This window comes from Esox lucius, chromosome 15, assembly GCF_011004845.1.
Source record: "Esox lucius isolate fEsoLuc1 chromosome 15, fEsoLuc1.pri, whole genome shotgun sequence".
Lineage (NCBI taxonomy): Eukaryota > Metazoa > Chordata > Actinopteri > Esociformes > Esocidae > Esox > Esox lucius.
The window spans coordinates 31121021-31135394 of record NC_047583.1 but is presented as its reverse complement, the minus strand read 5'-3'; the positions used below and the strand labels follow the sequence as shown (position 1 = coordinate 31135394).

Below are 14374 nucleotides of genomic sequence, written 5' to 3'. Positions count from 1 at the left end.
TCCACTACAGACACTTCCTGAGGTGTGCTCTGAGCAGGATGAGCTCGACTTTCTGATGGAGGCTCTCATTATCAGGTAACACGCCACACATACCACACACACATAGAGGCCTAATGAGTCTCTCATTATCAGGTAACCCGCCACACACACATAGGGGCCCAATGAGTCTCTCATTATTAAGTAACACGCCACACATACCACACACACATAGAGGCCCAATGAGTCTGTCATTATCAGGTAACCCACCACACACACATAGGGGCCCAATGAGTCTCTCATTATTAAGTAACACGCCACACATACCACACACACATAGAGGCCTAATGAGTCTCTCATTATCAGGTAACCCACCACACACACATAGGGGCCCAATGAGTCTCTCATTATTAAGTAACACGCCACACATACCACACACACATAGGGGCCCAATGAGTCTCTCATTATTAAGTAACACGCCACACATACCACACACACATAGAGGCCCAATGAGTCTCTCATTATTAAGTAACACGCCACACATACCACACACACATAGAGGCCTAATGAGTCTCTCATTATCAGGTAACCCACCACACACACATAGGGGCCCAATGAGTCTCTCATTATTAAGTAACACGCCACACATACCACACACACATAGGGGCCCAATGAGTCTCTCATTATTAAGTAACACGCCACACATACCACACACACATAGAGGCCCAATGAGTCTGTCATTATTAAGTAACACACGTTGACTCCCGCACACACAAGACATATTGCAAACGTGCTACTACTATGGTAGACCATTCTTCAACATCCATCATTTTCAATCTCTCTTCCATTCTAACGCCACTGTTCCCTCTCTCCCCTTCTCCCCTCTGCTCCCTCTGACCTTTGCTCTCATCCTCTGTTCCTTCTCCCCTGCATCCCTCCCTCTCCTCCTCCCTCTCACTTTTCCTCCCCTTTCACACCCTCCCGCCAATTCTGTTTTATTTCCTTCTCCCCCTTGTAGTAAATTCAGCCACCAGAACATAGTGCGATGTGTAGGAGTGAGCCTACAGGCCTTGCCACGTTTCATCCTGCTGGAACTCATGGCCGGAGGAGACCTAAAGAGTTTCCTTAGAGAGACCAGGCCCAGACTGGTCAGTTGGATTTCATGCTTGTGCCCTATATTTCAAACATATAGTTTAGAAGAGCATTAGAACTAGTTCACAGTGCAGGTGACTTTCTGGCAGGAAATTTTTCCTTGAAAGGTGAAGTTTGTTCATTTTTATTTATTTACAATTAATAGTGTCCCTGAGCAAGACTGTAAATTATGACTTCCTGTACATTTACTGTTACAGCTCTCCTCATTCCTCAAATTTGGAGGGGTTGATTTAAAGGCAGAAGTGACATTTCAATTGGACCTTATGTTCAATGAATGGCCAGGTGAAGAATCTGAATCTGTACACACTTTTATAACATCCAGTTCATATAAAAAATGAATAGGTTGTAAAAAGATAACTATCCCTTTCGAGTAATGTTTTTATTGCCCTAGGGCTCTAAGGCTCTAAGGCTCAACAGAAGGAAATGGAACGTTCGACCAAAGATTTCTGATATTTTGAAAAGCAATTCCCACTGTATGGCACATACTTAAACAGAGCAAGACACATGGATTACAATAGACACCTTAGGTTTTCTAATTTCTACTTAAAAATAACTGAACAATAAGTCACTGCCTCCCAGCAAAACTGCATCATTGCGGCCAGGTGTTTAAATCCTGATGGCAGCCTACTGATGTCCTGGAGTGCAAGCAACCCCAACGAAAACCATACATAATTTAATGCCTCATAGCAATTCACATTTCCTGTCTCTTCAGGATTATTTCCCTGCTCTCTGAAACTAGGTCCAGAAACGACATATGTATCTAAGCAGGGTATCTCCCTCTCTGAACCGGATGTCTTCATCTCTGTTGGTATCTCTCTACAGGAGCACCCCTCAAGTCTGTCCATGGTGGACTTGCTCAACGTGGCCAGAGACATAGCGCAGGGATGCCAGTACCTGGAGGAGAACCAGTTTATACACAGGTATATATATACATTTATACTCTATATATATATTTATATATATACAGCTCCGGAAATGAAGAGACCACTGCACCTTTTTCAAAATGGTAGGTTTTGAATGAGGAACAGAAGGGTTAAATTAAGAGACCACTTCAAATTGAACCCTTCTGTTTCTCACTCAAAACTTTCCTTTTCAACTATTTTGGAAAGGAAAGAAAAAGGTGCAGTGGTCTCTTCATTTTTTCCGGAGCTGTATATATACTTCCTCACTGCATGATTTTCCCATCTGGCTAAATAGAGATGAATATACTAACTGTAAGTCACTCCAGATATAGAAATCAAGTGTAGAAGCATACGTGTGTGTGTGTGTGTGTGTGTGTGTGTGTGTGTGTGAAACTCACACGGTATACTGGGCAGACACACGTATACACACGATCCCAAACACCCACATCACGAAGACACTCCCCCACATTCAGATCTTACCAAACAACAACAGATGGGAACAATACGGTGCGCCTTCTTCACCCGCCAATCAAATTGTCTGTTTCCATGGCACTCGTATCTGTGACAGAAGTTTCTCTTTTTGCACATCCTCCCCCAACTTCCTGAAAGTCATCCAATAAGAGACAAGCCCAATTAAAGGAGTGACATGTGCAGTAAAACTGTGATATTGCCTAATGGTGTTGGCAATAACGACACACACACACACACACACACCTTTAAGTACACACACACAGATGCACGCTCCAAACACACAGAAGCACTAGGCTGCACATTTTGTCACCAGCATGACTCATTATTGAAATTCATAACCAACATCACCGTCCTTAGGGCCACTTAAAGTTTTATTGAGTTTTTACAAGGGGTTGGCTTTAGGACAGAAGAGTGGAGGACATAGTATGGTGTGTATGTGTGTCTGTGTTCATGCAGGCATGTGAGGACAACCTGCATTAGCGATAGGCTCTCTCAGCCAATATTTCCAAGAGTGTGTGTAGGCCGCTTTAGCATCCCATTCAATTTCGGCTGCGTTTTAAATCTTGTTACGGTTTCACAATACACCACCTGTAATGTCAGGATGCACCAATGTTTGTTCAGTAACATGCTTAAAACTTCAGTGTATTACTCTGTTAATCCAGTAATAGTGCGCTCAATTTTATTAAGGGCAGTAGCACAAACCACTAAAACCCATTCAGCCTAACTACACAAGTCTGATGGATATGTTTGGACGTTTCCCTCATCGTAGCATGGCAATAAAGGATGTAGACTCATACAGACACAGGCACACACATGCACAGGCAGACCGTCTTGCAAGCCACACACAGCCATGGACACACACAGAGACACAGGGACATCCAGTAATGCTTTTTCGCTCTTGTTGCTTCCCAGGGACATTGCAGCTCGTAACTGCCTGCTCACTACCAAAGGCCAGGGGAGAGTGGCCAAAATCGGGGACTTTGGAATGGCCAGGGACATCTACAGGTACTGCTGCCCTGCACATTTTTAAACCCAATAGTTGTAAAGGCATTCATGTTCATTTAATAACTGTTTGTTTCCAATGCAGTACACATACAATCCAGTGGCAGCATTGATTCAAGAACAGCCTACTGACAGATTAGCATTTTATGTCCTCTGTTTCACACCTGTCTGTCTCTATCAAACATGATGAAATATTGAAAGTAACCCAAGTTGGCCCAGATCGTAATTGAAAATGAGAATTGGTTGTCAATTGACCTTAAAAAATTAAATGTAGTGCTTTCAGAAAGTATTCAGAACCATTCATTTTCTCCAAATATGTTATTTTAATAGACTTCAGTCATTTGATAAAAGGGGGATTTCACCATAACTCACATACTGAATTAATTACTATTGTTAACAATTACAGCATGTATTTGTATCTCTGCAATTTAGAACAAGGAAATTCTTGCCCTGGATAACAGACATTCTTGCCCTCTTATCCAGGGCAAGAATCAATTATGGTCAAGGACAGAGCAACTGATTTTTCACCTTCGATCTACCACTCTGAATAATTAACTGCAAGGTTATTTGCTACATCTATTTTGTCCATGTCCAAATATGAAATACCTTTCTTAATTGATTCCTTAGTGGTGCAGCGCTCTAAGACACTTCATCCCTGTGTGTCTGTGTCATATCCCTGTGACGCTGAGTTCTGGGGTGTTTTCCTGGTTGCAATTCTAACCAGCTCCATATAACATACCGTTTTCAGCACTCCCAATGTCACGACCCAATGGGGAAATCAGCTCCATCGCCACTCACTGCTCAGTCTGCCTTCACAAGGAAGTGGAGAATAATAAAAATGTCATAACTTGGATCAACGCACAGGCTAGAGGACTACTCACTTGAGTGGTTGAGTGTTATTAGGAACAGGAAGCCAATAAGATAAGAAGTCGACGTGTGTGCGTGGGTACAATATATGCACATTGTGTGTGTGTGTGTGTGTGGGTACGCACTTTTGAGAGTTTTTCATACTGTGTTTTCACGTTTTGTTAACCTGATGAAGGCTGACAGATAATATTTCCCCACAAGGAAAAAGGTAGGGTTAGTGGTCAAGTATAAGGTTAAGGTTAGAGGTTAAGGGTCAAGGTTAGGTTTTTGGGGTTCAGGTTAGGATTAAGGTTCCTTTTTAAGGCAAGTTTGTAGGGAAAAAATATATTTGTAATAATTTTTGTTTTGGTGTGTCACTACGTGTCAAATAAATGTACTAGAACCATTAGAAGAGTTGGCTCCAATTGCTGATGTCATTTTCTGGCGCCCGCTGAGACTTCCCCTGGCCGGGAACCAAGGTAGAACCGTGGATTGAATTCAGAGTTGGGGGCACCTTGTTATCTGCTGCTCCAGCTTCAGCAAGTTATTTCATCATTGTTTCTCTCTCTGTGTTTCCTGATCTGCGACCCCATGCTAAGAGTGACACGCGTCGTCACAAATTGCACTCTATTACTTGTAAAAGAAGTGCGTGGGGCAGGGCGACAGTGTGCAGTTCAGGAGGCGCTTTATGCAGTATCTAAGGTTGGGTTTTGTTTGAGCTGGACTCTGGGGAGTAGTGTGAAGGATAGGAGAAGAGACAGGGCTTAGTGTCAATGTTTTCACCGCTGAGAGCAAGTCTACACACGAACGTGCTGTTGTCAACGCAGATCACTCTGAAGTAGTAGCACACACACCTGTTGTGGCTAGCCCCCTTATCTGCCAGGAACGTGTGCGCCCTTTATCCTGTTGTTCTGATCTTGCCCTTTAAAACAAGATCTGGTCACAATCCGGTCAAAATACATTTATGCCTGTTTGAAAATGAGGCCCCAATCAAAATGCAGACAAGATCAGAACACGTGTTGGACTTTTTTCTATTTCTTTCTCTGCCTGTATTTTTTAGACTCTTTCCTTTTTATTTCTATCACTCTTATCTGTCTCATATTCTTTTCTTCCTGCGTCTTTAACCAGGCATTTCTCCCACTGTTCTGCTTACTTACACACACGTCTGTATATCCACACACTAACACACACAGGCACACACAAATGAATGTGGACCATGAGATCAGGGCTTATTCAGAAGCGCCTTGCATGTTATGATTGATAGCTTTATGAATTACAGATCTCTTTATGTTAAGCTTTATGTTATGCTTTAATGGAGCAATGCATGTACTACAATGGACTGTGTCTGGCTGGCATGGGGTTTATCTTGTGAGGTGTTACGCATTTGTTAGGATTGTGACAGCCAGAGCCATGTATACACCTGGTTCAAACATACTGTACGTCCTTGGTTTTGATCACCATTCTGATTCTGTTTCTTTTAAGTGTGGATGCTTACAAGACTCCCCGTAATCTGATACGGATCAGATCTTAATAGTGTAAAGATCAGGACAAGATCAGAACAAAGCTTGCTTTTTTTTAGCCATCTATAAACAGGGCTAAACATAAAGTAAGCTCTAACTTTAAAGGGGTAATTCCATTCCCATAAATTCCACCCTACTTTAAGGCAGGTCTTTCTGGAAAGAAACATTGAACTACTACAAGAAAATCATAAGAGATTCCCAGTGTGATGGACTTTGGCTCGTCTTATTCTACCAATCAGCCTTCTCCCACAACACCTCCCCCATTTGATGTCAGTCTCTGTACTGCACATTTCTGGTCAGACTCTGGGTCACTTCCACTAAGGCCAGGCCCAGTGAGCGAAATTGTTAGACGAATTTAATATGTATGTATGTATGTATGTCAATCAAATCAATCAAATTTATTTATAAAGCCCTTTTTTTTTTTACAACAGCAGTTGTCACAAAGTGCTTTACAGAGACACCCGGCCTTAAACCCCAAAGAGCAAACAACAGTAGTGTTGAATTTCAGTGGCTAGGAAAAACTCCCTAAGAAGGTCGAATTTTAGGAAGAAACCTAGAGAGGACCCAGGCTCAGAGGGGTGACCAGTCCTCTTGTGCCTGTGCCGGGTGAGATATTAAGAGTCCAATTGGAATAATAAATACATTTCTCTGGGCTAAATCCAGAGTCTATTTGATTTTAGACTAAGTCAGAAGTATGACCAGGTGGACAAGGACAGGGACAGCAACGGGCCCCCCAAACCAGGTACTCCGCAGGTGTGGACCAGGACCTCATCCATCCATCCATCATCTTCCGCTTATCCGGGGCCGGGTCGCGGGGGCAACAGTCTAAGCAGGGATGCCCAGACTTCCCTCTCCCCAGACACTTCCTCTAGCTCTTCCGGGGGGACACCGAGGCGTTCCCAGGCCAGCCGGGAGACATAGTCCCTCCAGCGTGTCCTAGGTCTTCCCCGGCGTCTCCTCCCGGTGGGACGGGACCGGAACACCTTCCCAGGAAGGCGTTCCGGAGGCATCCGAAACAGATGCCCAAGCCACCTCAGCTGACCCCTCTCGATGTGGAGGAGCAGCGGCTCTACTCTGAGCTCCTCCCGGGTGACCAAGCTTCTCACCCTATCTCTAAGGGATCGCCCAGCCACCCTGTGGAGAAAGCTCATTTTGGCCGCCTGTATCCGGGATCTTGTCCTTTCGGTCATGACCTAAAGCTCATGACCATAGGTGAGAGTAGGAAGGTAGATTGACTGGTAAATCGAGAGCTTCGCTTTGCGGCTCAGCTCTTTCTTCACCACGACAGACCGATACATCGACTGCAGAAGCTGCACCGATCCGTCTGTCAATCTCCCGTTCCATCCTTCCCTCACTCGTGAACAAGACCCCTAGATACTTAAACTCCTCCACTTGAGGCAGGCACTCTCCACCAACCTGAAGTGGGCAAGCCACCCTTTTCCGACTGAGGACCATGGCCTCGGATTTGGAGGTACTGATTTTCATTCCCACCGCTTCACACTCGGCTGCAAACCATCCCAGTGCATGCTGAAGGTCCTGGTTAGAAGGGGCCAACACGACAACATCATCTGCAAAGAGCAGAGACGGAATTGTGTGGTCCCCAAACCTGACACCCTCCGGCCCCTGGCTGCGCCTAGAAATTCTGTCCATAAAAATTACGAACAGAACCGGTGACAAAGGGCAGCCCTGCCGGAGTCCAACATGCACTGGGAACAGGTCTGACTTACTGCCGGCAATGCAGACCAAGCTCCTGCTTCGGTTGTACAGGGACCTGACAGCCCTTAACAAAGGACCCAGGACCCCATATTCCCGAAGCACCCTCCACAAGATGCCGCGAAGGACACAGTCGAATGCCTTCTCCAAATCCACAAAACACAATGTGGATTGGTTGGGCAAACTCCCATGAACCCTCCAACACCCCGTAGAGGGTATAGAGCTGGTCCAGTGTTCCACGGCCTGGACGAAAACCACACTGTTCCTCCTGAATCCGAGGTTCTACTATTGTATTCTCCTCTCCAGAACCCTGGCATAGACTTTCCCGGGGAGGCTGAGAAGTGTGATCCCCCTATAGTTGGAACACACCCTCCGGTCCCCCTTCTTAAAAAGAGGGACCACCACCCCAGTCTGCCATCCCAGAGGCACTGTCCCCGACCGCCACGCGATGTTGCACAGGCGTGTCAACCAAGACAGCCCCACAACATCCAGAGACTTGAGGTACTCAGGGCGGATCTCATCCACCCCCGGTGCCTTGCCACCGAGGAGTTTCTTGACTACCTCTGTGACTTCAGCCCGGGTGATGGACGAGTCCACCTCTGAGCCCTCATCCTCTGTTTCCTCAATGGAAGACGTGACAGCGGGATTGAGGAGATCCTCGAAGTACTCCTTCCACCGCCCGACGACATCCTCAGTTGAGGTCAACAGCTGCCCACCTCTACTGTAAACAGCGTTGGTAGGGCACTGTTTCCCTCTCCTGAGGCGCCGGATGGTTTGCCAGAATCTCTCCGAGGCCAGCCGATAGTCCTTCTCCATGGCCTCACCGAACTCCTCCCAGGCCCGAGTTTTTGCCTCCACAACCACCCGGGCTGCAGCGCGCTTGGCCTGTCGGTACCCGTCAGCTGCCTCAGGAGTCCCACAAGCCAACCAGGCCTGATAGGACTCCTTCTTCAGCTTGACGGCATCCCTTACTTCCGGTGTCCACCACCGGGTTCAGGGATTACCGCTTCGTCAAGCACCGGAGACCTTACGGCCACAGCTCCGAGCGGCCGCTTCGACAATGGCGGTGGAGAACATTGTCCACTCGGACTCAATATCTCCAGCCTCCTTCGGGATCTAGTCGAAGCTCTGCCGGAGGTGGGAGTTAAAGATCTCTCTGACAGGAGACTCGGCCAGACGTTCCCAGCAGACCCTTACAGTACGCTTGGGACTGCTGAGTCTGTCCAGCTTCCTCCCCCGCCATCGGATCCAACTCACCACCAGGTGGTGATCAGTTGACAGCTCCACCCCTCTCTTCACCCGAGTGTCCAAAACATACGGCCGCAGGTCAGATGAGACGACAACAAAGTCGATCATCGACCTGCGGCCTAGGGTGTCCTGGTGCCACGTGCACTGATGGACACCCTTATGCTTGAACATGGTGTTTGTTATGGACAAACTGTGACTAGCACAGAAGTCCAATAACTGAACACCACTCGGGTTCAGATCAGGGGGGCCGTTCCTCCCAATCACGCCCCTCCAGGTGTCACTGTCGTTGCCCACGTGGGCGTTGAAGTCCCCCAGTAGAACGATAGAGTCCCCAGTCGGAGCACTTTCCAGCACCCCTCCCAGAGACTCCAAGAAGGTCGGGTACTCTGCACTGCCGTTCGGCCCGCAGGCACAAACAACAGTGAGAGACCTATCCCCGACCTGTAGGCGCAGGGAAACGACCCTCTCGTTCACCGGGGTAAACTCCAACACATGGCGGCAGAGCTGGGGAGCTATAAGCAAACCCACACCAGCCCACACCATGGGCAACTCCAGAGTGGTGAAGAGTCCATCCTCTCTCAAGGAGTGTGGTTCCAGAGCCCAAGCCGTGCGTAGCGGTGATCCCGACTACCTCTAATCGGAACCTCTCAACCTCACGCACAATCTCAGGCTCCTTCCCCGCCAGCGAGGTGACATTCCACGTCCCTAGAGCCAGTTTCCGTGTCCAGAGATCGGGTTGTCTAGGCCCCTGCCTTCGACTGCCGCCCGATCCTCTTCGCACTGGCCCCTTATGGTCCCTCCTGTGGATGGTGAGCCCACGGGAAGGCGGCCCCACATCGCCCGTTCGGGCTGGGCCCCGGCCGGGCCCCATGGAGAAAGGCCCAGCCACCAGGCGCTCGCATACGAGCCCCAACCCCTGGCCTGGCTCCAGGGTGGGGCCCCGGCTGCGCCATACCGGGCGACGTCACAGTACTCAAAATCTCATACATCATTAAGGGGGTTTTGAACCGCTCTTAGTCTGACCCGTCGCCTAAGACCTGTTTGCCTTGGGAGACCCTACCAGGGGCATAAAGCCCCAGACAACATAGCTCCTAGGGTCACTCGGGTACTCAAACCCCTCCACCACGTTAAGGTGGCAGTTCTTCTCATCTCCTTCTAAAATTTAAAACTGGAGGAAACTGAGAAAAGTTAGTACTACATCCCTCATATCCCCCAGCACAATAATATAGCAGCGTAACACCTTGGAACTGAGACGGGGGGGTCCAGTGACACTGTGGCCCTACCCGGGGGAGGCCCCGGACAGGGCCCAACAGGCAGGAAATCAATCCAACCACATTGCCAGGCATCAACCAAAGGGACACCCACCAACCGCAACCACCCTGAATGAGGGCCGAGTATTGCTAGCGGCGTACAGCCCAATTTCACAAGTGCGCAACAGAGAGTCAACAACAAGCCAGTGACTCTTCCCCCGAAAGGCATTGGAGGGAGGGCATCCCAGTGGCGACAAGAGTCCACCTGGCAAGACAGCAAGGGTGGGCAGTATCAAGCCTACTGGTCACCTTCACGCCCCCGGGCCAGGCTACACCTAATTATAAACCGTGCTGTAGAGATGAGTTTTTAGTAGACACTTGAAAGTTTGCACTGAGTTTGCATTTCTAACCTTAATTGGCAGATCATTCCACAGTAGTGGAGCTCTATGAGAAAAGGCCCTGCCAACTCTTTGTTTAGAAATTCTAGGTACAATTAAAAGGCCTGCATCTTGCGATCTAAGGTTACGTGTAGGTATGTATGGCTGGATCATTTCAGCAAGGTAAGTAGGAGCAAGTCCATGTATTGATTTATAGGTTAAGAGTAAAACCTTAAAATCAGCCCTAACCCCTAACAGGCAGCCAATGTAAGGACGCTAGGACAGGTGTAATGTGTTCAAATTTATTTGTTCTAGTTAGGATTCTAGCAGCCGTGTGCAGCACTAATTGAAGTTTATTTATTAATTTGTCTGGATAACCAGAGAGAAGAGTATTGCAGTAATCTAATCTAGAATTAACGAAAGCATGGATACATTTTTCTGCATCAGTTTTTGATAGAAAGTTTCTAATTTTTGCAATGTTTCGAAGATGAAAATAAGCAACTCTTGAGACATATTTTATATGTTCTTCAAAGGAGAGGTCAGGGTCAAGGGTAACGCCAAGGTTTTTTAGTTTTTTGGGATACGACCATGCAGCCGTCGAGGTTCACAGTGAGATCTGCTAACAATGCTCTTTGTTTTTTGGGTCCTAAAAGGAGCATTTCTGTTTTATTTGAGTTTAAGAGCAAGACATTCTCTGTCATCCACTTCCTAATATCTGAAACGCATGCTTCTATAATAGCTAATTTAGGGGCTTCTCCATGTCCTTTTAATGTCATCTCCTAAGGTGGACCTCAAAAGGATGTTGTGCCATTCTCATTATGTGCACAGTAGATTGTGGACCAGGTTGGAAAACAAGTAAACAGAACCGGGAAAATCGCCACAGACTTCCCAAGCATCTCCATGGTCACCAAAGCGCCAAAGACGCACTACACACTTCTTTTATTGCAACAGTCATCCTGTGTTTGGCAGGTTTTCTTTTATACAAATCTGCTCACCCAGTCCGTCAGGCAGAGTTTTTACAAGGCGAATTGTGGGGGAAAGTGAAGCCACCGCTGCTTCCCTTTTGTCTTCTCTGTGTGTGTGTGTGTGTGTGTGTTCGGGACCAGCGAATGAGAACCAGGCTGAGGCTGTTATCAGCGGGCAATCCGATAGCGGCACCCGTCTAGGCTATCAGATAACAACCTCGCCGCGGGAGTGTGAAACGCAACTCGACTCGGTCGGAGGAGACCCCCCCCCCCCCCTTTCTTTTGAAGATAAAGAGAACTCCGAAGGGGACTTGCGTGGGCACCCACGAGTTCTGTTACAGTTCTTGTAAAAATTCCACTGATCGGATCAGTGCGGCGCGATATCGCGTCGAATGTTGATCTAATTATTCGATCTGGCAGGGGTGCTGTTGGAACAGGGGTTGTGCTGTTTCCATGGCGACACTGGTGCGAAACGTGATCTTTAGCCCTGGCCTTCTTTTTATTCTTTATTTCTTCAAACCCTTCTCTGCTTTTACTATGGGTTTTTTCTTCATCCCATTCTACCACCAGCTGTTCTCTGTCAATGGTCTTGCAAAAGGTCTAACAGGAGTGTGTGTGTCTCTGTGTGTGTGTCTCTGTGTGTGTGTCTCTGTGTGTGTGTCTCTGTGTGTGTGTCTCTGTGTGTGTCTCTGTGTGTGTGTCTCTGCGTGTGTCTCTGCGTGTGTCTCTGCGTGTGTCTCTGCGTATGTCTCTGCGTGTGTCTCTGTGTATGTCTCTGTGTATGTCTCTGTGTGTGTCTCTGTGTGTGTCTCTGTGTGTCTCTGTGTGTGTCTCTGTGTGTGTCTCTGTGTGTGTCTCTGCGTATGTCTCTGCGTGTGTCTCTGCGTGTGTCTCTGTGTGTGTCTCTGTGTGTGTCTCTGTGTGTGTCTCTGTGTGTCTCTGTGTGTGTCTCTGCGTGTGTCTCTGTGTGTCTCTGTGTGTGTCTCTGTGTGTGTCTCTCTGTATGTCTCTGTGTGTCTCTGTGTGTGTCTCTCTGTATGTCTCTGTGTGTGTCTCTGTGTGTGTCTCTGTGTGTGTCTCTGTGTATGTCTCTGTGTATGTCTCTGTGTGTCTCTGTGTGTGTCTCTGTGTATGTCTCTGTGTATGTCTCTCTCTGTGTATGTCTCTGTGTATGTCTCTGTGTGTCTCTGTGTATGTCTCTCTGTGTGTCTCTGTGTGTGTCTCTGCGTGTGTCTCTGCGTGTGTCTCTGCGTGTGTCTCTGTGTATGTCTCTGTGTATGTCTCTCTGTGTGTCTCTGTGTGTGTCTCTGTGTATGTCTCTGTGTGTCTCTCTGTGTGTCTCTGCGTGTGTCTCTGCGTGTGTCTCTGCGTGTGTCTCTCTGTGTGTCTCTGCGTGTGTCTCTGCGTGTGTCTCTCTGTGTGTCTCCGTGTGTGTTTCTGCGCACCCACAGAGCCAGCTACTACAGAAAGGGTGGACGCGCCATGTTGCCTGTGAAGTGGATGCCTCCTGAAGCGTTCATGGAGGGGATCTTCACATCCAAAACGGACACGTGGTACGCTCCATACAAACTCGCTCCTGATGAAGCCTCACTCCTCTTGGAAGTCACCCCCTTTCATTTCCGCTCTCCAGGCTGCCTCCCTTTCTCAGTCTTTAAATGGAACGTCCCCTTTTTGACCCTTTAAAAGCCGGCAGTCATTTATTCGTTTAATCTGTTTCTTTTTTGTTATCTTTCTTTTTTGTTTTTGCCCTTTCTCCCCAGCATCAAAAGTTACTTTGCTTCATATTTATGTTTTACATGGTTTTTGTTGTTTTTACATATGCTATTACTCCATTTATATAAAAATTCACACCACACTAATGAAATACCTATATTATGTTATACTTCACTTAGCTGACAGTCAACAACCACTCCCCTTCTGCAACTACATTTAAACATCCCAAAAACATTTAACAGAGTTAACACATTTGAGCCCCAATATGTCTTGCTTTGTTGCATAATTATCAGTGTACAAAATGGCTGGCATAGGCATTAGTAGATTTACTGTAGAATTCCAAGATCAGGAAGAACACAGATACTCCACTTTATACTGTATAAAAGTGCACCACAAACTTGGTCATCCTCTTGTTAATAATATTGACATTATTCACAATACGCATAACACACTTCAGGGCTACTGAATACAGAAGTACATGATGCTACTATTCACAATATACATGACACATCAAGCCTACTGAAACCAAAACTGCATGCTTCAATTCACAGAACTCATGACTAGTGATGGGTCGTTCAAAAACAAACTGCTCTTTTTGAACGTCGCTCTTTATGGTAAACATTAGGAACCGAATTGCATTCTCTAACTGATACATTCATTTCGCTGCGTGATTGACACCATAAATTATTCAGAAAAGATTGAATTTGTGCACTGCAGAACAAATAATATTTGGTAGAGCGCGTTTTTGTGTTCCAGAGCATTTTCCCAGTAGGGTAACATCAGTTAAAAACAACTAACAAGGCAATTTATTATTAATTTCACCCTCTACCATTATTATAGACTAAAGTACATTCACTCTACCATTATTATGGACTCCATTCACTCTACCATTATTATAGTCTACAGTACATTCACTCTACCATTATTATGGACTCCATTCACTCTACCATTATTATAGACTACAGTACATTCACTCTACCATTATTATGGACTTCATTCACTCTACCATTATTATGGACTCCATTCACTCTATCATTATTATAGACAACATTCACTCTATCATTATTATAGACAACATTCACGCTACCATTATTATAGACAACATTCACTCTATCATTATTATAGACAACATTCTTGCCTTAAGTTTGGTGATTTGAACTTATTTCATTATTCATGGGTTATTTTTAAGCATTTCAAATGAAGACCTTGTTCGGGTGCCAAATGAGCCGGCTCTTTCAG

At 46.5% G+C, this 14374-nt stretch overlaps 1 protein-coding gene across 1 annotated transcript in view; it reads left to right on the top strand.

The window, feature by feature from the left end:
* alk (ALK receptor tyrosine kinase) overlaps positions 1 to 14374 on the top strand; it is a 630515-nt gene that overhangs the window by 612647 nt on the left and 3494 nt on the right. Inside the window, exons 22-26 of the mRNA XM_020053911.3 lie at positions 11 to 75; positions 995 to 1124; positions 1951 to 2048; positions 3414 to 3506; positions 12874 to 12975. Of these exons, the coding sequence (XP_019909470.3) occupies positions 11 to 75; positions 995 to 1124; positions 1951 to 2048; positions 3414 to 3506; positions 12874 to 12975 (488 nt within the window). The remainder of the gene's footprint in view (positions 1 to 10; positions 76 to 994; positions 1125 to 1950; positions 2049 to 3413; positions 3507 to 12873; positions 12976 to 14374) is intronic.